At 33.6% G+C, this 25,585-nt stretch overlaps 1 protein-coding gene across 2 annotated transcripts in view; it reads right to left on the minus strand.

Moving 5' to 3' along the window:
* The window catches only part of adamts17 (ADAM metallopeptidase with thrombospondin type 1 motif, 17), a 148,892-nt gene that overhangs the window by 39,858 nt on the left and 83,449 nt on the right, over positions 1–25,585 (minus strand). The window contains exons 13-18 of one of the 2 annotated variants that reach the window (XM_051114412.1): positions 23,460–23,629; positions 20,593–20,720; positions 13,824–13,944; positions 13,484–13,558; positions 5,072–5,152; positions 1,737–1,894 (exon numbers count right to left, since the gene is read on the minus strand). In XM_051114412.1, the coding sequence (XP_050970369.1) occupies positions 1,737–1,894; positions 5,072–5,152; positions 13,484–13,558; positions 13,824–13,944; positions 20,593–20,720; positions 23,460–23,629 (733 nt within the window). The remainder of the gene's footprint in view (positions 1–1,736; positions 1,895–5,071; positions 5,153–13,483; positions 13,559–13,823; positions 13,945–20,592; positions 20,721–23,459; positions 23,630–25,585) is intronic. The other variant, XM_051114413.1, reaches the window with a different exon arrangement.

The following is a 25,585-nucleotide window of genomic DNA, read 5'->3' on the forward strand; positions in this document are numbered from 1 at the left end:
TGCTTTTTGACCCACTTAAATAGGACATCAGTACACAAGTATACAAGTTGTCTGTCTGGTCAAACCATGTCCAAATTTGTCAGTCAAAACCACTTTCTCTCAAAACTACAACAACTGGGCTTTAAGTGAAATTGTATAAAAAAGTAAATTATTTATTGTGATAAGTATGACAACAAAAAGTTATATATTTTGCATTTTGTATAATCTCAAATTTTCAAAATAATTTATTACTGTTTTGCCTTGAATTTGGTCTTTTTGTGTTTTTGGTGTTTGTCTACTGCAGGCGAGTTTTGTAGTGGTTAAAGGTTTCTCAAGGAAATAAAACAGCTCAATACAGCTCAAAAATGCAAATAATAATAATAATAATTTATTACCAGACTATCATACACATTTCACATGCATGCTCTACTGTTTTTGCTAAAGGTTTCTCAAGGACAATTGTGACCCTGGACCACAAAACCAGTAATAAGTAGCATGGGCATATTTGTAGAAATATCCAAAAATAAACTGTATAGGTCAAAATTATTTATTTTACTTTTATGCCAAAAATCATTAGGATATCAAGTAAAGATCATGCTCCATTAAGATACTTTGTAAATTTCCTACTGTAAATATATTAAAACTTTGATTAGTAATATGCATTGCTAAGAACTTCATTTGGACAATTTTAAAGCCAAATTTGTTGTATCTCAGCCAAATATTGACCTATCCTAACAAACCATACATCAACGGAAAGCTTATTTTAAAACACTTATTTTAAAACCTTATGACTGGTGGTCCATGGTCACAATTAATCTTGTTGTGTCAAGATAAATTCAGGTTTAATTTTCTGTATTAATTTACGACAATTTGGCAAATATCCCTACATTTTTTACAAACCTGTCTGGGTCATATTTTACCCTAAAATACACTTTTTACATCTTGTTTCAACATTTCAAATCTAGTTCTCATTACTGTTTTGTGCAAGAAATAAGCAAATATTATTATTTTAAATGGTTAAAGTATTTATATATCATGGTCATGTTTTACTGTCTTTTTGCTGTAAGAATGTAGAATTATATTTAAACAATTATAATGCATGAAGAAATTATTTTCAAGGAAAAATGTTTAAATAGGTCATTTTGATGATCAAAGATGACTTTTAAGGGATAAAATTAGTTACTGCAGGACAGACTTTGAGAAGCATAGCTATGAAAGTGCACTGTCTTTAAGTGGCCTTTTATTTCATTATATTTTCTGTAAGTACAGTTTTTAAAAAACAAACATTTAAGATTTGGAGTACAGTACAAGCACAATGAATTGCACAATCAATACAACTAAAAAGGAAAGAAAAAATGAAGAATGCAGGTAACCAATCAGCTCACCGTAGCTCATGGAGGTCAATGGCTACCGTCCACTGTTTGGTTACCAACTTTTTTTTAAAATGTCTCCTTCTGTGTTCATCAGAAGAAAGAATGAGTAAATAATGACAGAATGTTGTTTTTTTGGGTGAACTGTCCCTTTAAGTGTGTGAACATAAAGCTGAGTAAAAAAGTACTTACAATGAATTTTCATTCAGTGTCCATGATTTAATCTCTTGCAGTCTACAGTATTTCCCATTGATCATATGATTACCGAAATAAAATGTGCAGCAAATGGCATTTTACACTGACCTTAAAAGCACTCTTCAATAAGAAACATGTGAAAGATGGTGAAGATCTAAGAAAGAGAAAGGTGTTAGCACCTAATGTATTTACCATGAGGTGGAGTGGAGTCTTAGTAGGTCCCTTGGCAGACATCTTTTCCCACAGTCCTCTCCTCACGTAGCGGACCGTGGTGCCAGCAAGCTCAAACTCCCCTGGCAGCTCGATTTTCCAGTCATTGTTTATGGATCGCTTGCTGGAGTCCTTCAGAGCTGCAGCAGTCAAACAGGAACACGTTAATCTAAACCTTGTGATTCAGTTATCAAAAATGACAAAATTATTTGTGTTTACTGACATGCAAACTTCCTTGATTTTGATCTGGTAGACCTGATTGAGTAGCTAACTTCAAAATGCATGTCAGTCATATTGTATATAGTTACATATTTTCATGCATACATTATGATGCTCATATTGCAAAAAAACAAACAAACAAACAAAAAAACAAAATAAATAAATAATAATAATAATAATAATAATAATAATAATAATCTATCTATCTATCTATCTATCTATCTATATATATATATATATATATATATATATGTATGTATGAATGAAGAGTTTATCTGCAAAAACAGATCTTTTTGTAACAATTTTCAAAAATCATGTTTTTTCATTGTGCTTTCCAATTAATCTCACTGAAACTGCTGTTGGGTTATTTTGATAAAATAATAATAATAATAACAACAAAAAATACAGCTTACTAACACAATAAAAACATGATAACATAATAAACACATGATTTTTGAAAATTGTTAAAATAGATATATAATATTATATACACATATTTTAATTTGCGGGATGCACAATAAAATAACTTTAAATTTGGTTAAAATTTATGTATTTTTGATCATTTTTCATAACAATAGTATCAGATGAAACAGATATAATGGCAAATCCCCTCTACACCAAGAAAAAAAATTGCTAGTAAATTTCACAAATAATTAAATAATGCATTTAATTAACCATGGGATTTTAAAGCAGAAAGACTGAAATTGTATTTTCTTGTAAAACACTAATAATCTCATAATTTCATTTATTTATTGTTTGTTTGTTTGTAAAATGATTTGTAGCGTCAATTAAAATATTTAATGGTGGGATCTGTAATGTATTTTATAGCATTTTCTTTCTTAATGCGTCTCTGCCTTCACACAGTTCAGAATCAAGAACAATCTTCTCCTTTTACAATGCAACTTCAACACATTTTTACCATTATGCATTTGAACTTCATGTGTTGAATGAGCTATTGCACATCATTTTTTCATCATTAGCTCACAGTCATCCTATTTTTATACTCATATACGACTCTATGATTGTTTCTGAGCAGTGGAGGCTGAAGACATGCGATTGCCCACAGTCTGCTGCAATAAAAACATGAACCGGTTTGTTTTGGAGAGCATCTGTGCTGAGCTCAATGGGAGGGGTTCACTTTCATGTCACTTCAAGCTTTTTGGCTGGAATTAAAAAAATATTCTGCTGTTCTCTTACAAAAGATGGCAAAGCAGAACCAAGCGAAACATATGTTTACATCGCCCTGCGTACGAATCACAGATTGCATCCTGTCAGTTCAGTGTTCTGTGAATGGCATTATAGAATAAAATTCATGCGTTGTCGCCTTAAAATGTGTCCAAATGAGGCATTAGAAAGCCTCTTGTAAAGCTCAGTATCAGAGACTGTGCGCAATTTTAATAAGTTTAATAAGCAGGCAGTCATGTGATACTGACCTTTGGGAGAAGGGATGTTTATTTAAGAATATGAAGAGCGAAGCATTATGATGATCTGTCAGCATTATGTCTGTGAATTTGGACAGTGAGACGTATTAATTCTGAAAGTTGAAGGCGCCTTTACAAAAATCTCTGACTCATTAAAATAAATTAAATTACAATGAATGTGCTTAATAACTGTGGGCCAGCTGGACATATTAAGCCTTAAATAAGTTTCTCAAGAAATGTATTAGTCTCTAAAGTGGGCTTCACTAAAAACAAGAGAGAGTCAAGACCATGTCCAGCATATTTCACCCTTTTGCATTGTTCTGTCAATTTCATGACATTTAAGCACATTTTCTCCCCAACTGTAATTACATTTTAAAAACAATCTAGTTTATTTTGCATTTGTATTATTATTATCCATAAATTTACATTAATTTTCTCCACAATTCTCATAATTATTATGAAAATTATATTAATATTTTTAATAATAACAATAATAATAATTGTCTTTATTATTATTATTATTATTATTAATAATAATTATTAGTATTAGTATTAGTATTTATATATTGTTTAAAAAGTACTTAAAATATATGCATTTTAATTTTTTTTTCTGAAATCATTAAAAAAAATGTACAAAAATGAGAACTGCAAAAAAAAGTAATAATAATAAAACATAAAAACATGGACAATAAATTAAAATGTGGAGGACAATTATGCTTAAATATCATGAAAGTAAAATAAGATAATAAGGAAAATTAAGATGGTTAGAAATTAAGATTATTTTACATTATTTTCCACAATAAAAAAAACAAAAAACATAATTATTATTAATAATAATGATTATAATAATCAATATATTGTTTAAAAATATTTCAAATTTATGCATTTTCATTTATGCTACTAAAATGTATTTTTGTCTTTTGAATTGCAAAAATAAAATAAATAAAAAAAACATATGGACATATGAATTAAAATTTGGGGGATAAGTGTGCTTAAATGTCATGAAAGTAAAATAAAAATTTAGTTTAAAGAAAATTAGGCTTGTTACCAATTATTATTTATTATAATTTTCTTTATTATTATTATTATCATCAATATATTGTTTAAAAAGTATTTAGAATTTATGCATTTTAATTTATCCCTCCAAAATCGTCATTATTATAGAGAAAAAAATAAATAACTATAATAATAATAACAATAATAATAATAATTAATATTATTATTATTATTATTGTTATTATTATTATTATTTAGAACTTACAATTTGGGGAATAAATGTACCTAAATGTCTTGCAATAATGCCAGAATTTTACAAATGAATTAACATTTATGAAATCTAATAAATATGGCTTCATCTATTTATTAAAAGCATCATAATATATATTTCTTGTGTGACATTCACTCAAAAAAGTGATTATTTGGTGGACAAAAAAGCACTACAAAAGTAGTATTAAGCTGCATAAAGCAAATCTGTGTTAAACGTCCTTAGCGTGAGTTTCATCCTAACGTGACAAGCAGTTTGTCAGCAGAGAAGCGTCATTTGTCACAGCGCTGCATTAGAGACGACACCTGGCGTGATTCCTATCTACAGCCATTACGGAGCTGCTCCACTCTCACTCAGATCCATTGTGTGGCCATTCGGAAGACTGTTGTTATGGCAACAGGTTGAGTAATTACCCAGAAAGCTATGGGACGGTTTGTCTTCCACAACTTTGATTCGCCGAGCTCCCACCGGAATGACAGCTGCCTCGATGTAACCTTTGGAAAGGAGAGAAATAAGAGGAGAAACGAGAGAAAAGAAGGGTGGAAAATGAAAAGAGACCAGCGAGATTTCATACTGGTGCACAGGTGGGCAGACACAGGTGCAGGTGTGCATTTCTAAAAATATGTTGTGTATGTGGATAAAACACGTGTCTTTCACTACAAATATGGTCAATCAGAATACGGTAAGTCTGATTCATAAATCATACACCAGATATAATATTAAATATATATATTTTTTATATTCTTAGTATTTTGATATATACTGCCGTTCAGAAGTTTGGGATCAGTAACATCTTTAATGTTTTAGTGGAGTCTCTTACGCTCATCAAGGCTGTATTTATTTCATCAAGGCTGTATTTATTTCTTCAGAAATCATTCTAATATGCTGATTTATTATCAATGTTAAAGTTTTTTGGAAACTGATACTTTTTTCTTTGATTCTTTGATGAATAAAAATTTTAGAAGAAGAGAATTTATTCAAAATATAAATCTTTTCTAACAATAGCTTTGCTATCACTTTTTATCAATTTATCACATTATTTCTGAAAAAAGAATGAATGAATGAATTAAATTTAAAAAAAAGAAGAAAAAATCCACTGGCCCCAAACTTTTGAACAGTAGTGTATATTGGAATAAAGGAATAATACAATAAATAATATAATAACTAATTTATATGTATTATAATAAATAATATAACAATATGATAAATATAATACAATTATATTTTAAAGTATGTTAAAATAGAAAACTGTTATTTTAAATTGCAATGATATTTCACAAAATTATTTTTTTTCCTGTATTTTTGATCAAATAGATACAGCCTTGATGACAATAAGAAAATTCTGTAAAAAGAAGTTTCTAATGCTTATCAAGGCATTGGTATATAATGTATTATGTTTTAAAGTTTCATTTAATATGTTGTTGTTGTTATTTTTTTTTTTTTTTCTTTTTTTGGAAGCTTTGATACTTTTTTAGTATTCTTTTAACATATCCTTGCTGAATAAAAGTATTACTTTCTTTCAATAAATAAATAAACAAAAAATAAAAAAAGAACATTGAATAAATGCTGTTTTTTTAATAAAAAAACAACAACAAAATATTTCTTTGATATATATTTTTTAATTATTTAATTTATTCTAAACCATTTATTTTAAATATTTAAGGGTTTATTTATATAAATTACTTTATAACAGCAGTTAACTAAATATAAGATAGGGCCAATCAAATACAAACACAGCAACCTGACACTTTTTCTAAAATGACAGACACCAGATAGACTACATAAAATATATGTATTATTTTTAATCACTGAAATACTATTATAATTTTTTATTAACATTTTTTAATTATATTTTTTATATTTTCAGTTTCATTTTAATTAAAGTTTTAGTAATTTTGTCTTTCTTTTTGACATTTTGTTTTTTTAAATACATCTATACAGTTTATTAAACATTTGTATTTAACTTTTAGTTTGAGTTATTTTAGTTAAACTAGCTGACAAAATAAGTTTAAGTTTGATACTAGTATTTCTATTTCAGTTAACGTTTATTTCATTTCAAGGAACCTTTTTAATTGTTTTAGTTAACTTTAATATACATAAATGGGTCAGATGCTTTGGGGTAGGTTGGTGGCCGACTTTTCCTCTGACGCAGACACACAATTCCCATTTCAGACACCATTGTGACGCAAAATGTCTGTGCAGCAATGATAAAACCAAGCTGCTGTACTGTTTATACACACATAATGGCCACATTCACAACTGATGTTAAACTTCGTCCTCAGATACATCACTACACTGCAGCAGATAGCAGGACACAAATGGCTGATGGTCTTGTGTATGTGAGGAATTGCTATCAGTTGAGCTCATTTAAAGAGGAGATTTTGACACTCGGACCTCACGGACTCCAGCAGCTTTGTGAAACATGTTTTCTCATACGCAGGACGAGATTAGTGTGACCCTGACTGAGATGATCTGACCTGCGCTTGGATGACAGTCTAAAATGGATATTGTAACATGTTACTGGCCCACACTTTGCACCAAACCCGTTTCATACTCACCGTGTTTGTCCTGGCGTGATCACAAACATGCGGTTATCACTCCACACAGCACCACAAACCCCCTGTTAAACACCCAAAACCACACGACCGGCCACCTGATTAGCATAAAACACACCAACCCCGGATCAAACACACACTCGTTCACATGCCACCACATCTGGAGGACATGGAATAACCGCTGGACTTTCGGGATTCAGTTTCTGTTTGGTTTTGTTATGGAGAGTAATTCATCTCAAACAACGAAAGTTGAGGATATAGATGTAGGAAAGCTTTTCAGCCAAACATTTATTGGCCTCTCCTGGAAGACGGAGTGAAATTTTGTCAGCCATGTCTGTGTTTTGAAAAGGAACAGCTCACCCAGAGATGAGAATTATGGATGATTTTCTGTCTTTTGTGAAATGCAAAATGATGATGACGCTTTGCTGAATGTTTAAGCTTCTGTTCTTACAAAGAAAGTGGATGGCGATTAATACCACAATGCAAAATTACAATACTGAACAAAAAAACTCATGTGAATTACTTTTATGGTGCTTTTCTGTCATTTTAGGAGCTTTCAAATATAAATCATCTTCCACTTTCAATGACAACAGATCTATTTTTCAGTTTTACAGGAGAAAATGAAATCATACAGGTTTGAAACAACAAGAGGGTGAGAAACGATGACAGTATTTTCATTTCTGAATGAAATGTTCCTTCAGAGCCTCAGAAAAAACACATTAGGGTCATCGTTTAGCAAGTATCTAGCAGTCAGGGAATAAAATTTGCCTAAATTTGCACATTATAAGACCAGCGAATGAGAGGCCGATGTTTTTCACTACTTTTCAAAGGTCTGGAGTCAGATTTTTATCCTTATTTTTATTTTTTTTTTAAACAAAATTAATACTTTCATTCAGCAAGGATGCATTAAATTGATCAAAAGTGACAGTGGAAACATTTATGTTACTAACATTTCTTTTTCACACAAATGTGGACCACAAAACCAGTCATAAGTAGCACGGGTATATTTGTAGTAACAGCCAACAATACATTGTATGGGTCAAAATTCATTTTTCTTTTATGGCAAAAATCATTAGGATATTAAGTAAAGATAGCATTCCATAAAGATATTTTCCTACCATGAATTTATCAAAACTTAATTTTGAATTAGTAATATGCATTGCTAACAACTTCAACTTCAACACCTTTAAAGGTGATTTTCTCAATATTTAGATTTTTTTTTTTTCACCCTGAGATTCCAAAAATTTCAATCCTAACAAACCATACATCAATGGAAAGCTTATTTATTCAGCTTTCAGACGATGTATAAATCTCAATTTAAAAAAAATGACCCTTATGGCTGGTTTTGTGGTCCAGGGTCACAAACGTGTCATGGTTTCCACAAAAATATGAAATATCACAATTGTTTTAATAAGAAATCTTTGTTTAGCAGCAAAATAATCATCATGTGACACTGAAGACTGGAGTAACGATGCTGAAAACTCAGCTTTGCGTCGCAAGAATAAATTATATTTTAAAATATATTTAAATAGAAAACAGTTATTTTAAATTCTAATAACATTTACAGTTTTAGCTGTATTTTTAATTAAATAAATGCAGCTTTGCTGAGCATAAGAGACTTCTTTCATCATAAAAAAACCTGATCCCCACATTTTTGAACAGTAGCATATGAACAGCTGCTTTATTTCGGTTGACTTTACTAAAATGAGGCATTGAGAGAGACATGAACTCCATATAATTCTTCCAGGAGAGCCCAAAGAGGGCTTAATAAGCGTCAGATGCTGGATTTTCTCATAAACACACACCGAAAGCACACATTGTGCAACACTAATCAAGCACAACCGTTCCAGAAGTAACAATCCCAATCATTTTCTCCATAGAGAAATCAATGTTTAGTGGGAACATGTAAACATTTCAACACAGACCTACCATGAGCTCTGAAGTTAAGTGATTAATTATGATTTTACAGATGCCGTGAGTCAGTCAAATTCATATTTAATTAAATGAAGTCACTGTCACCATGGGAATTGTTGCTAATGAGTGTGAGCAGTGACATCCCACTCACATGAAGAATGACGCAACTGAATCAGTTTGCTTACACTGTCGAACTCACTAACACTGTCTGAATATTTTGTAATAAGCTTATTATCAGAGCTGGGTAGATTACTTACAAATTGTAATCTTCTACCAAATTACATGACAAAAATTGTAGTCAGTAATGTAATCAATTACATTACACATTTTAGGTAATGTAATCAGACTACTTGTAGATTACTTTTGACCTAACTCGTTTATCACATTGATTTAAACAGGATAATCCTATGCCATAACGATGTCAAAATACAAAGAGTGGGAAAATATATTCCTTTCATTGTTATTAACAATATGAAGTGCATTAAACATTATATTACATCAAGATTTCCAAAACTGGGGTTCGTAAAGGAACTGCAGTGGGTTTGTGAGTTGAATGAAAGGCTAACAAGTAATTAAATCATAAAAATGTCAAATTAAAATAAATCATTTTAAAATAAGAATCAAAATAAAACACTAAAAAGATGAAATATTTTATGTTTACCTGCAAACCATATGTGACCCTGGACCACAAAACCAGTCTTAGTCGCACGGGTATATTTGTAGCAATAGCCAACAATACATTGTATGGGTCAAAATGATTTTTCTTTTATGCCAAAAATCATTAGGATATTAAGTAAAGATCATGTTCTATGAAGATATTTTGTAAATTTTTTAGAGTAAATATATCAAAACTTAATTTTTGATTAATAATATGCATTGCTTCATTTGGACAACTTTAAGGGTGATTTTCTCAATATTTAGTTATTTTTACACCCTCAGATTCCATATTTTCAAATAGTTCTATCCCGGCCAAATATTGTCCTATCCTAACATAACCATACATCAGTGGAAAGCTTATTTATTCAGCTTTCTTACGTTGTATAAATCCCAATTTCAAAATATTGACCCTTATGACTGGTTTTGTGGTCCAGGGTCACATATGACCATTAACCGATGTCAGAGAACCGTGAACATGCAAATGTAATACTTAATTATTAAAACATCTCAGGGCTACTTAAAGGGGTCATTGATTATGATTCCACTTTTTTAACTTTAGTTATTGTGCAATGTAAAATGCTGTTTGTGCATAAACAACATCTGCAAAGTAACGACACTCAAAGTTCAATCCAAAGCGAGATATTTTCTTTTACAGAATTGCTGATTGACCACTTCTTTAAAGTAAATATATTAGATGAAAGAGGTTCAGATGACAAAAAGTATGAGAATGTCTGCAAATAAGAAATAAGGAGAATGTGTGCATTTTAATGAGTTTGAAAGACAAAATCCTTTGAATAATACATAATGATACATGGTTATATAACCTACTGAGTGATAATTCAAATAAAAATGAATGTGTTCATCAGTAGATGTTGTAAATCCACTGGTCAATACTGTCGCCACCTTACTAATGACTAGTCTATGTGTGAATGTCCACAAAACTGTACTTTCTGAGTGTATATAAGTGGTACACTAGTGGCAGAGAATCAATAAATGATGAATAATAAAGAGTAACTGTAGTCTGATTAAGAGTATTTTAAAATGTAACTTACTTACTGTAATCAGTTACTACCCAGCTCTGCTTTTTATAAATATATTTCTATTTTATCAACCTTAAAATATAAACTTACTGTATTATTTATATTGTACTGTCAATTCTGATTCAGTTATGTCATCATCAGTGCTTCATGGGACGAATAGTTTACTATTTCATAAACAATGTTCATTATTATTATTTTTTAATACACTACCGTTCAAAAATTTCAGGTCAGTAATGACTTTTTTGAATGACTTATAAGCTCACCAAGGGTGCATTTATTTGATCAAAAACACTGGAAAAGCAGGAATATTGTGAAATAATATTAAAATTTAAAATACCTGTTTTCTATTTTAATATATTTTAAAATGAAATTTACTCCTGTGTTACAAAGCTGAATTTTCGGCATCATTCTTCAGTGTCAATGGTCCTTCAAATCATTCCAATATGCTGATTTTCTGCTTAAGAAACATTTATTATTATTATCATCGATGCTGAAACAGTTGTGCTGCTTCAGGATTATTTGAAGAATAGAAAATAAAAAAAACAGCATTTATTTGAAATAGAAACATTTTGTAACATTACACTGTCTTGCCACTTTTGATCAGTTTAAAACTTTTGAACGGTAGTGCACCTATGGATAAAATGAATGGGAAAAATACTTCCAGAAGCAAAGCCGGTGAGAATGTGGTTAAATGTGAAAGAGTGAGAGTGAGATCTTTCTATAAGAGTGAAATCCTCTCATGACTGCTCTTGAAGATCCACTAAAACACACCTTTACACAGTGAGAACTGGTTTCAGAAGCCTCAAAGATACATTTAAAGACTAAAGACAAAGCAAACTTCATTTTCAAGATTAATTTGTTTTTTCTGAAGCTGTACAGTTGCTTTCTGCCCCTTGCAACCGTTGCCTGTCAGATTGCATTAGATCTTTACTAAAAGTTAAAGCAGACTGTATGATACACGTTAACTAAAACTCTTGTCAAGACTGTCAGCACCGATGGTCCATTTTACTCTATCAGTCGATGTCAGATTCCTCATTGACATGCACAAAGCCAAGAAAGCCTTTGAGGAAAAGAGGATTTTGTGGACTGTGAGCATCAATATAATCACAACATGATGGGAATGCTAAACAACTAGCCTTCTGACTAAGTCTCAAACTGCAAAAATGGTACCGTATGCATGCAGCATGGCTCAGCAACTGCTGGCAAAGTCAGAAGTCCTTTGCTTTGTCCTAATGTATTCCCCATACGGCTGGGCATGCATACGTATTCCCACATTCAGCAGTGGACAGGATGATGATGGCCTGAAGCTAGAACAGCTGGAGACCGTTGGGATGTTTGGCATTAAAGCAGTTTTGGGAGGCACACAATGTGACCATGGAGTCATCCGGACTGAATCCAGTGAATAACGAATAACCCAAGAGCCGAAGTCCTTACTCAGCTGATAAAATGAGTTTGGAATGACAAAAAGCTTAAATCATTCACAGGAACAGACCTAATGGAGCATAGCGGTTCAACGAAAACAGAATATTAACCAGAAAAGAGAAGCTCAACAAGAAAAACTGAACTTTGTTCTGTGGCTTTGGGTTTTGGAGGAAAAAAATCCAAATTGGTACGATACCAGTATGAGAATTTGTTGACTTTGACAAGCCAATACGATTAAACACACTACCATTCAAAAGTATGGGATTACTGCAGTTTTCAAATTAGGGATGCATTAAATTGATCAAAACTGACAGTAAAGACATTTTCAAATAAATGCTGTTCTTTTAAACTTTCTATTCATAAAATAATCTTAAAAAAAGTATCAGTTTCCACTTAAATATGAAGCAGCACAAGTGTTTTTAACATTGATAATAATATGAAATGTTTTTTGAGCAGCAAATCAGCATATTAGAATTATTTGTGAAGGATAATGTGACAGAAGACTGGAAAAAAGACTGGAATAAAATGCATTTTAAAATAAACACAGGAATATGACATTTTTTTCAATTATAATATTATTACATTTTTGGCTGCAGTTTTGATCAATTAATGCAGCCTTAGTGTGTTATTTTAGTATTATTTCTATACTATTATAGTATTTATTAATATTTTGAATCGGCTTTTATTTTTATCATTTCAGTGTTTATAATTTTAGATGACATTTTAGCAATTTTGTCATCTACTTTTGTCATTATTATTAGTTCTTAAATATTTTCTGTTTATTTTCATTTAATTTTTTGGTAACACTTAACAATAAGGTGTCATTTGTTAAAATTAGATGCATTAACTAACACTATTTATTATTCTTTTTTTTGTTAATAAAAATTATTAATAATTGTTCATTGTTTGTTCATATTAGTTCAGTGCACTAACAAACACAATTTGTGATTTTAATGATGCATTAGTAAAGGCTAAAAAGTAACATTAAGATTAATACATCTTAGTAAACCTTAGTAATTCACAAAAAAAATAAAAACAAAAAACCCTACTGATCCCATACTTTTGAACAGTAGTGTAAATTGTATTGAAATGAATCAAGACGTCAACTCTCGTAGTGTAAAGGTGTGTTTAATATGATAATTCAAGAGCAGCTGGATAGAATAGTCCGTATCAAAACAACCTGACAAAGGACGCACAAACACACGCACATACACACACGTCAAACCATGCATCTTACATGAGAAACACTTGAGAACAGCTCTGGGTTTCGACATCACACACGTAGAAACCTTCTTACAAAGGCTATGAGGGACTGAGAGACACAAAACCAACATGGTCAATGGAAGAGGAAACTCGCTGTCCTTCTCTCTCTCTTGTTAACTTCAACAAGCCCACACCAATCCAACTAAAGACAACCACACAGAAACTGCAGTGGTGGTCTGTCAGAGGAGGTTTATTCTATAATTTAGTCTACAGGACCCGTTGTGCTGAGCACCAGCAGGCCTGATGACGCATTACAGTTTGTATTAATGTCAGATAAACACAATGATTCTCTCAATTCCCTTATTCTGACTCACCCATCCCTTTGGAGTGATTGAAGTCTCCTTTGACGATCCTGCAGGATTTGCCGTCACCGTTGCAGACGCCGCATCTGTCTTCTTTTGCAGAGGAGCCGATGATGCCGTCACAGCCGATTTTCTGTAGGAGGCAGAGAACAAAAAGACTTTGATTTCATGAGTTGTGAGTTACTGGAATGTGAAAAACTCAATTGGTATGAATGAATTTGTAAACACTGAGCAGCAAATCAGCATATTAGAATGATTTCTGAAGGATCATGTGACACTGAAGACTGGAGTAATGATGCTAAAAATTCAGCTTTGCATCACAGGAATAAAGTGCATTTTAAAATATATTTAAATAGGAAACAGTTATTAAGTTGGCTTGAAAAAGCCAATTTACTGTTATCCTATTTAAACTTCTTTTTTCCTTCTTCTTCTTCTTCTTCTTCTTCTTCTTCTGAGACTACATTTTAAAATGTATCTCCTCCTAGAGCTTTTAAGCTACAACCATCAAACTCGGCCCAGACCTTCACACTGGTCTGATTTGGGTTGCTATATAGTTTCTAACTGATCCAGCTTACGGTTTTCGTAAACCTGACTATCAAAACCACCAAAAATCCCACAGACTTTCATTGAGGGGGTGAAAATTTTTGTACAATGAGTATTACGGTGTATTTAAGCTGTTTATTGCTATAGCAAAGCTTAACAAATCTCTACTGAAAAAATGCAAAACCAGCCTAAGATGATTGGCTGGCAGACCTGTTAAAAGACCAACCAAGCTTAAGCAAGCTATTTTCAGCTGAAACCACCTAAGACTAGACAGCCAGCCTAGGCTGATTTTAGGTGAATCAACTGGTTTTAGCTGGTTTAAACATGTTAATCATACTAGCAACATGCTAAACATGCTAACAACATGCTAGTAACATGCTAACCATGCTAACAACATACTAATAACATGCTAATTAAACTAGAAACAGGCTAGTGACATTCTAGGAACTTCCTAATCATGGTAGAAAAATTTTAGTAACTTGCTAATCATGATAGAAACATGCTAGTAACATGCTAATCATGCTAGCAACATGCTAATAAAATGCTAATTAAACTAGAAACAGGCTAGTGACATTCTACTTCCTAATCATGGTAGCAAAATGCTAGTAACATGCTAATCATGCTAGAATCATGCTAGTAATGTGCTAATCATGCTAGCAACATGCTAGTAACATGCTATTCATGTTAGCAACATGCTAATAACATGTTAATCATACTAGAAACAGGCTAGCAATATGCTAATAACTTCCTAATCATGCTAGTAACATGCTAATCATGCTAGTAAATTGCTAATCATGCTAGAATCATGCTAGTAACTTGCTAATTGTGCTAGAATCATGCTAGTAGCATGCTAATCGTGCTAGAATCATGCTAGTAAATTGCTAATCGTGCTAGAATCATGCTAGTAACATGCTATTTGTGCTAGAATCATGCTAGTAACTTGCTAATCGTGCTAGAATCATGCTAGTAACATGCTAATCGTGCTAGAATCATGCTAGTAACATGCTAATTGTGCTAGAATCATGCTAGTAACTTGCTAATCGTGCTAGAATCATGCTAGTTACATGCTAATCATGCTAGACACATGCTAGCAACATGGTAGTAACATGGTAAAATGCTAGAAACATGTTAGTAACTTGCTAATCACTGTAATAACATGCTAGTAACACCCTAGCAACCACTCTGAGTACCTAGTAACTTGCTAATCATGGTAATAACATGCTAGTAACACCCTAGCAACCACCCTAAGCACCTAGCAACCACATAGCAACACCCTAGCAGCGACCCAGAGTACCTTAGCAACTGCATAGCAACACCCTAGCAACAACCCAAGGTACCCTAACAATGCCCTTGCAACCACCCCAGGTACCCTACCAACCACATAGCAACACTTTAGCAATCACACCAAGTACCCTATCAATCACATAGCAACACCCTAGCAACCACCCCGGGTAGTCAAGCTTTTAAAACTACTTCAAACGTTCTGGCTAGGCTTTTTCAAGCAAACTTAAAGTTTGTCTATGAACTTTACTATCTAGTTTGAAATTGGAATAATAATTCACAATAATAAAAGAAGAGACTTCTTTTTAAAAACACTAAAAATCTTACTCAATGACCCCAATTCCGTTCATAGTAGTGTACATGCTCTACCTATATGTAATACATAATTGAAATATTTTCCATATTATGAGTCCATATAATGGACAAATGAATAAATATGACAACACAATAAATGCAAATTAGATAAGGCTCAGTAAAAGCTTCCTGATTTATCATATTTAAGAAACAAAAAGCATCTGGAATCAAAGATGCTCTACATATGGTGTTGTTTTGGAGCTTCGCAGATGTGGTCACTATTAAGTGTCATTGTATTTTCCAAAAAATCCTCTTTTTGCACTCTACAAAAAAAGAAAACACTATACAAGAGGCCAAAATATATTTTAATTCATTTTGTTATTCAATAAATCCATCCACTGTGGCAAAAGAACACACAAATCCTGTTGCTGCCCAATAACAAATTGTTGAGGCGTAATATAATTCTGATTTCTTTGGCACAACAACAAGACACATAAAGTATAATGGCTCAAGGGGTTGCATAACTTCAAACGCAACAAAATCACGCCTTAAAGTGAAAGCCTTATCATGTGAATCTTTAACGAATGATTTCAGAAAGTAAAATGCCATTAGTAAATGTTCTGTGGCAATCAACTGATGAATTATCTGGATGCACAGGAAGTCATTCCTCATTTCACTTCAGGAATGTTCAAAGATGATGTGTTGCAGTGCGTTATGAGGGCGAGAGAGCGTGGAAACTGAGAGTCGTTCTGATTAGTTGTACTTTACGATCGAACAAGTCGTGTCAGGACGCATTTTTTGCATTTGGTGTAGACAAACTGAAATCTTGTCTGATTAAAGGAACATTTTAACCAAAAATGAAAACCTACTGAAAATGAACTCAACCTCAGGCCATCCAAGATGTAGATGAGTTTGTTTTTCTTACAGTCATACAGTTTTTTGCTTTACAAGATGTAAATTGATGCACTGGAGTGCTGTGGATTACTTGGGATTATTGTGATGTTTTTATCAGCTGTTTGAGCTCTCATTCTGACGGCACCCATTCACTGCAGAGGATCCACTGGTGAGCAAGTGTATGCTGAATTTCTCCAAATTGAACAAATCTACATTTTGGATGGCCTGACATTGAGTACTGTATGTTTCCAGCAAATTAAATCAGTATTCACCAGAAAACAATGAGCATGTGTTTCTGACTAGCACTAAAAAACATTTGGCAAATCTGAAAATTAGGGAAAGCCCTAGTGACGCTAAAAGAATCTTCTTGTTTGGATCCTGCATGTAAATAAGGTCCTTCCTATTGTCAGCTTCATTAAACCCAGGTTGTCTCGGTCAGTGATTTTCTCGCTTAAAAGTAAAAGCAAAACGGAATAAAGGTCACAGAAATCGTATTTTCACTGCACGATCCTGGCACTGAGCATCCGTTCACTCCCTCTGGATGTTTTGACACAAGAGCTGCATTCAGACATGAATATGAGCGCTGACTCCAAAACAGCGATGCTAGGATTGTGGTCAGGACAAACCAGGACAGGATCTGACCCTGAATCTGCTCACTTCCTGTGGGGCAGTCCAGGTGGAGCATGTTTATATTACAGCATGAAGGGATGCAGTCAATGTTCAGGGCTGATGAATCCCTTCACTTCACGTACAGTAACCACACATGTCTATGTGTGTGTGTGTGTGTGCGTGTGTTTATTACAGTGCACACAGTGAAATTACTTCCAGACATTTTGACCTGCTTTTTTCAGTCCTGCTTTCTATTAGTGGAGGCGGCTTGGAGACTGTGACCTCCTTTCAGTCCTGTACTCTTGTACTAGTGGTCAGTGAGCAACAGTGTTGTTGACTGTAGAAACAGCAGCCAAAGTTAGGGATAGTTCACCCACAAATGAAAATGCTGTCATTAATTACTCACCCTTGTGTCACTCCAAACCCGTAAGACCTTTATTCATATTTGGAGCACAAATTAAGATATTTTTGATGAAATCCAAGAGCTTTTTGACCCTGCATAGAAAACAACACAACTACCATGTTCAAGGCCCAGAAAGGTAGCAAGGACATCATTAAAATAGTCCATGTGACATCAGTGGATCAACCGTATTGTACAACTGTATGCACAAAGAAAACAAAAATATGGACTTTATTCAACAATTTCTTCTCTTCTGTGTCAGTCTTTGACACATGTTCATGAAAGTACCACAATGCACAAATTTATGCAGGGTTAGAAAGCTCTCGGGTTTAATTAAAAATATCTTAATTTGCGTTCTGAAGATGAATGACGGTCTTACTGGTTTGGAACAACATGAGGGTGAGTAATCAATGACAGAATTTTATTTTTATTTTTGGGTAAACTACTATATCCCTTTGAGTGTGCAACATGTCTTTATTTTATTTGTCTACTATGCAACTCTCTGTACGTCTGTTGTTTATTCTCTACTCTCTGTCGGTTTCCTAGCATTCATCAGTCTTTCTCTTCGTCAGCACGCTTTGAGAAACAAAATGCATCTAACTTAATCAAACACTCTTATGTAAAGTCTTACTGCAAATCACTGTGGAAAATGAAATGATCTTACACTCGTCTTTAATTAGTCAATATATCTTTCAAGCTGTTTTAAGCTCTGCACTTCAGGCAGGTTTTTAACCTTAATCTCCATTAAATTGTACAGTGTCAATTTTATACTAAAATCCCTTATGTCTCATATCAGTCTTCTCATATTATAGTTTCATGTTAAAATTGCAATCAATGCAATATTTGTCTGATGAAGCTGTGAAAACTGTTCTGTTTGTTTGCGGACGACTTTCGGCTTAACCAATGATGTGAGTCTGGGACAAGAACCTGTGACACCAGACATAAGGGTCAATTTTCTGAAATTGAGATTTATACATCATCTGAAAGCTGAATAAATAAGCTGAATAATAATAAGCTTTCCATTGATGTATGGTTTGTTAGGATAGGACCATATATGGCTGAGATACAACTGTTTGAAAATCTGAAATCTGTGGGTGCAAAATCGAGAAAATCACCTTTAAATTTGTCCAAATGAAGTAGCAATGCATATTAATAATAAAAATTGATATATTTACGGTACAAAATATCTTCATGGAACATGATCTTTACTTAATATCCTAATGATTTTTGGCATAAAAGAAAAATTGATCATTTTGACCTATTCAACGCATTTTTGGCTATTGCTGGCCCGAGCTACTTATGACTAGTTTTGTGATCCAGGGTTACATATGACATTATATGATAAAATGGGGGAAAATGAACAAACAGTTATTATTTTACTTCATTATCAAATTAACAGTTGACCCAAACATTAAAATGCATTTTTAATTTCAATCTCTTCCTCACACAAGCTATCGTATCGTATTCAGAAGGCATGGCAGAAAATATAGTGCATAAACTAGGGCTGGACGATTTTTCAGATTTTATTGATTCATTCGAACTTCATGTTTTGCCACAATTTTATTTTTTAGAAATCGAGGAATCGTGATTTTGAATAGAATTATTACCAAACATTAGAATTAGACACTTTGACAATATGCCAATGATAACAGTAAAGAGAAAAGAACGATCCAACCGCATGTCGGCGCACGTGATTAAACTCACGTGTGATGTGCTCATATTGCTAGGTGCCATTCACACAGAATGTGATTCTGTGTTGACAAAGATGTGACGCTGGCAGCGGAATAGGTGGGAGTAAACTTCTTTTAACTTGAGCGCCGAGTTTTTATAGTGCCGTTTTATGCAAGAGACACGAGTGCAACAGTCAATCGCATCCATGTTTACATAGAAAAAACAACAGAAAAGCAGTGCATTCGAATTAAAATACCTGTGAGGAACTACTACCGTATGTCTGATATTTCATTTTTGCATCATGATGACAGGCTAAAAGCTGCTGTTCATTGTTTTTACAGAACATTTATAGTTAATAATAGTCTACTGGTGTTACACTCTCGGTCATTTTGAATTACCTTTTACGATTTTTAAAGCATTTTCCTTGTTTTATTTCTTAATATAATATGTTTAAGACAAGTTTGTATAAGATGTAGTTGTAGTTCATGCATCTTTTCTGCAAAGATATTTAACAAGTGATTTGTTTAGCAATTTGATCATGTCGACAACTTCATGTGTGTGGTACAAGAGAATTCTTCATTTTGGGTTAATTCTTTTTTTTTTTAAATCATAGTCAGGCTACTTTTACACTTGTAACACAGAACACATGCACATTCACTATTGTTCAAACGTTTGGGATAAATACGACTTTTTTTTTAAAAGTAATTAACACTTCTATTGCACATTTCTTGCACATTAAAATGATCAAAAGTGTCAGTAAAGACATTTATAATGTTACAAAAGGTTTCTATTGAAACTTGAACTTAATAATCATAAATGTTTCCTGAGCAGCAAATCAGCATATTAGAATGATTTCTGAAGGATCATGTGACACTGAAGACTGGAGTAATGATGCTGAAAATGCAGCTTTGCATCACTGGAATAAATTATATTTTAACATATATTCACATGGAAAACAGTTATTTTAAACTGTAATAATATTTCACAACATTATTGTTTTTACTGTATTTTTGATCAAATAAATGCAGCTCTGGTGAACAAAAGAAACAGCCAAAACTTTTGAAAAGTAGTATATATGAAAATACACACCTGACATTTTCCGCTCACACACAGGTCGCTCTCGTAAGGTCCACATGGCGTTCCGTCCAGCACACGTTCTGCCACTAATACCGGTGCATCACTGCCGACGGGTGAACAATATAGAGCACATGGCTTTTCTGAAAAACAAAAGCACACACACATGCTTCATTTAGCATTTCTATTAATGCACCTTGCATGCATGCATCATTTTTAATGTGGTCGTTTGTTTGCAAAATTCCTCCACAAATGAGTTTTATTGGATCTGTATGAACTGAGCTTTAAGGCTAAAAGAGGCACAAGCTTCTGTACTTTCAGCTAGAACACATGAAGTGCACTCGCGGTATTACGTGGCGCATTTGTTCTGAGCAGTCTACTTGAGAAGATCACAAGACTGTTTCCGAGTGACGTGTTGTGATTTAAGAGCTGCTTCGTGCTCCTTTAGTCTGCAGAAGATGAAAGTTCACTGATAGAGTGAATGTCTGTAAGTGACTCTCGAACGATCAGAGTTTGGAGAGCCTGTGTTTCTACCATTGTGAGGTAAAATATAGAGAGCGCTTTTGAGTGCTGCCGTTTCATCGCTACGTCAAAGCGGAGGCCTTTCAGCTGCATAGGATGATGTTTGCCTGGGTTATATTGTTTCCATCTAATTGCAGAAAATGAACGGTTTTCGTATTGACATTATTCAAGTGTTTCAATATGATAATCAATATGGACAGACCAACAGGTTTTTGAAACAATAATCTGACTTTTGGTGGACGGCTGTGAAAAATCCACTGAGGGATGTCAATTAAATCAGTGACTGATTACAGTTCACACACAGCAAAACCAATACGGATGAAACGTGTTTGCATGATTCACAAGTCAGCATAAACTGTACATTGCCTTGAACTGAATTTAGGCTGTTTAGTGTCAGTTTTAAAACGGGAAAAGATAAATAAACTGAATCAGAAGACCGTTAAGATGATTATGAGTGACAGTGGAACATCAAGATGACTGGGTCAAATAAATTCAGAGATGAATTTGGACTCTAACAAGGCATAACATTCACCCTCTCGCTCATAAGCTGCCCGGTAATCAACTGAACATGTCCTTGACAAGAGCTCACAGTGTGAAATCACACAAGTGCTGTTTTTAATCGAGCACAGACTCTTGGACGCTTTCTCACTCTCTCAACACAGAACTGAACAGCTTTAATGCACAAAATAACAAAAGCAGTCAAATGTCAAAACTTTTGACAGTTTAATAACAAAAAGAAGCATTCAAAATGTATTATTTAACTTAACAATCTGCTCCATTTAATTTCAAAAAAAATATTTTTTCACAAAATCTGCAAGTTTCTGTTGCTGTTTGGATCAGGATTCGATATAAAATAATATATTCATGAAATTAATTAATTTATTCAGTTGAGGTCAAAAGTTTACAGAAAAGTTGCAGAATCTGCAAGATGTTAACTAGTTTAGCAAAATAAGAGGGATCATACAAAATGCATGTTATTTTTTATTTAGTACTGACCTGAATAAGATATTTCACATAAAAGACGTTAACATATGGTCCACAAGAGACAATAATAGCTGAATTTATAAAAATGACCCCATTCAAAAGTTTACATACACTTGATTGAATACTGTGTTGTTACCTGAATGATCCACAGCTGTGTTTTGTTTAGTGATAGTTGTTCATGTGTCCCTTGTTTGTCCTGAACAGTTAAACTGCCTGCTGTTCTTCAGAAAAATCCTTAAAGTCCCACAAATTCTATTTTTTTTAGCATTTTTGTATATTTGAACCTTTTCCAACAATGACTGAATGGTTTTGAGATCCATCTTTTCACACTGAGGACAACTGAGGGACTCATATGCAACTACTTCAGAAGGTTCAAATGCTCACTGATGCTTCAGAAGGAAACACAATGCATTAAGATCCGGGGGGTGAAAACTTTTTGAATTTGAAGATCAGAGTAAATTTAACTTTTTTTGTCTTTTGGGACATGTTAAGTATCTCCCGTAGCTTCTGAAGGGCAGTACTAAATGGAAAAAAAAAAGATATTTAGACAAAATAAGAAAAATTTACACATCTTCATTCTGTTCGAAAGTTTTCACCCTCCAGCTCTTAATGCATTGTTTTTCCTTCTGGAGCATCAGTGACCATTTAAACCTTCTGTAATAGATGCATATGAGTCCCTCAGTTGTCCTCAGTGTGAAAAAATGGATCTCAAAATCATACAGTAATTGCTGGAAAGGGTTCAAATACACAAAAATGCTGAAAAACCAAAGAATTGTGGGACCTGAAGGATTTTTCTAAAGAACAGCAGGCAGTTTAACTGTTCAGGACAAACAAAGGACTCATGAACAACTACCACTAATCAAAAAAAAAACAAAAAAAACACACACCTGTGGATCAATCAGGTAACAACACAGTATTAAGAATCAAGTGTATGTAAACTTTTAAACAGAGTAATTTTTATAAATTCAATATTATTTGCTCTTGTGTACTATATGTGAACATCTTTTATGTGAAATATCTTATTCAGGTCAGTACTAAAGGAAAAACAACATGCATTTTGTATGATCCCTCTTATTTTGGTAAAATAATTAACATTTTGCAGATTTTGCAAGATGTACGTAAACTTTTGACCTCAACTGTACATGTGAAAATCAGCTGAGAAATGAATGCACAGTTGTAAACTGGCACAGATTAAGACAGGAATCATGTCTTTGTGCAGTTTTTCTGCTGATTAAGGGATAGTGCAAGATCTCTTTATCTCACAGATGGTTATCAAAAGCAAAAAAGTTATGAAATGCATTATATTTTGTAGCAAAATTAGTATGAAACCAATACTGGCTTTTATTCACCAAACAGAGATGTATTTTTAGTCTTACCATCATCTATCACAGCTGTCCACATCTGGCTTTTCTTCTTACTGGCCTGCCGGTCATGAGACTGACACTGCTGGTCTCTAAATGTGGGCAGACCCTTCGAACACGGTGGCCCTTCGCACACTTTGTGCTCCACATTGGCCTTCTGACAGTACTTCCCTCCTGGACCGGGCCTGGAGAACCACAACCACAAGAAACACAGTTATACATACTGTTCTATGACCTAAACATGAATTTTAACTTCAAGACAAAACATGAAGATTATTATCCTTGCTGTAAGGTGAGATGAAGACGTGAGGAGAGGCAGTCGCTCCGTGGCAGAGGTCAAGCTAAAAATGACTAAAAATGAGGATTTTGAGGCCCCATAAACCTTCATTAGAACACATTTCACTTGTTTAAATGATGACAGCTGACAACATGAAGTCTAAAACCTGTTCAGTAACAAGTCTCCTCACATTCTCACATAATGTTCTATCATTCAATCTGTCTCATCTGCTGTGAGAGTCTCTCCAAACGGTAGTATATCCGAACCTGCATCTCATTTTAATGAATTACAGAGTTTGCCAAGCAGAACTGTAGTGATCTCTCTCGAACATTCTTATTAGGATTTATTAGGGGTTGCAGTGTGTAGCACTGAAACCCTATTGTAATTGTTCGAATGGTCATGGATCAGCAATCTCCATGTAAAACTGATTGTGCAGACCAAACCTTTTGTCGTAGAGACTTGAAACTTGGAGGGATGGTAGAACTCACACCGCCTACAACATGACCAATGCTCACCTCAGTCGGCCTGACAGGGGCGCTACAGCGATCAAAAGTAAGAAATTGCTCGTAAACCATCAGTTGCAAGCTCAAGTGTCTTATGTCATTGGCTCATGCCGGACAAAATGCACCATTCAGATTTGATTGTGAGCCTGGCGAAATGTTTGGGTATTTCGTATTTTTTGAAAAACCTACTTGCAGAAAGATTCTCTGGAGAGTGAATATCAATAAATTATCAAAAAAAAGATGAAGTTTCGACTCACCATCACAAAGGGATGGCAAAATGTTCAAAAGGGCCAGGCCCACTTTTAGTAAAATGCCTATAAGAGATATCTCCGCCAAACTCAGAACACATACGTAAGAGCTCAAGCTGAGGTCACAGGAAAAAAAATTGCAGAGCTTGGCCACTTGGTGGCGCTATAAGAGGGGAAAAAGCATAAAAATGGCTATAACTGTGCTACCATTTATCCTATCAACATGAAAAACGGTGTGCATGGTCTTGGTCTGAAGTGCCACAAGTGTCTACAAAGATATTTGCGTATCTCACATGGCCACCACTGGCGAAGTTTGAGCACCTGTTAGACAAGGTTACAGAACGAAACTGAGTGGGCCGGTATGACTCATGGCCCCAAAGCACTGGGAGAAATTTGAAAGAAATCAGCTACATCTTTCAAGGGTGTAAACGATTGTACGTCACACAGTTTTTTGCACATACACATGATATTCATATCATATAGCAGAACTCCTCATTCCGGACAACTTTGCCTTTAGAATCACTGCTGTCATTATATTTCTATGGTAAATTACTTGGATTTGTCAAAAACGCTTTTTTTAATCATTGATTTTGGTGGGTACAGTCTTGCTAAATAATATGTAATGTCTTTTCCCTTATATGCTTAAATGCCTTAAGCGCTTGAACCCCAGTAATCGCTATTTGCAGCTATATTTTTTGTTTGAGGTCAGTAAGTCAGTTATATTGTATTGAAAATGCAGTAAATAATATTACAAAATATTATTACAAATTAAAATAACAGATTTCTATTTGAATATTAAAATGTAATTTGTTCCTGTGATCCAAAGCTGAATTTTCAGCATCATTACTCCAGTCTTCAGTGTCACATGATCCTTCAGAAATCATTCTAATATGCTGATTTGCTGCTCAAAAAAACATTTTATTTATTATCAATGTTGAACACAGTTGTGATGCAACTGTCGATGACTGGAAAGTTAAAAATAACAGCATCTTTTGAGTTTTTGATCAATTTAATGCACCTTTGCTGAATAAAAGTGTTCATTTCTTTCAAAAAAATAATAAATAAATACATAAAAAATCTTACTGATCCCAGACTTACTTCTCTAATGCCACG

Source organism: Labeo rohita, chromosome 7 (assembly GCF_022985175.1).
Source record: "Labeo rohita strain BAU-BD-2019 chromosome 7, IGBB_LRoh.1.0, whole genome shotgun sequence".
Taxonomy (NCBI): domain Eukaryota; kingdom Metazoa; phylum Chordata; class Actinopteri; order Cypriniformes; family Cyprinidae; genus Labeo; species Labeo rohita.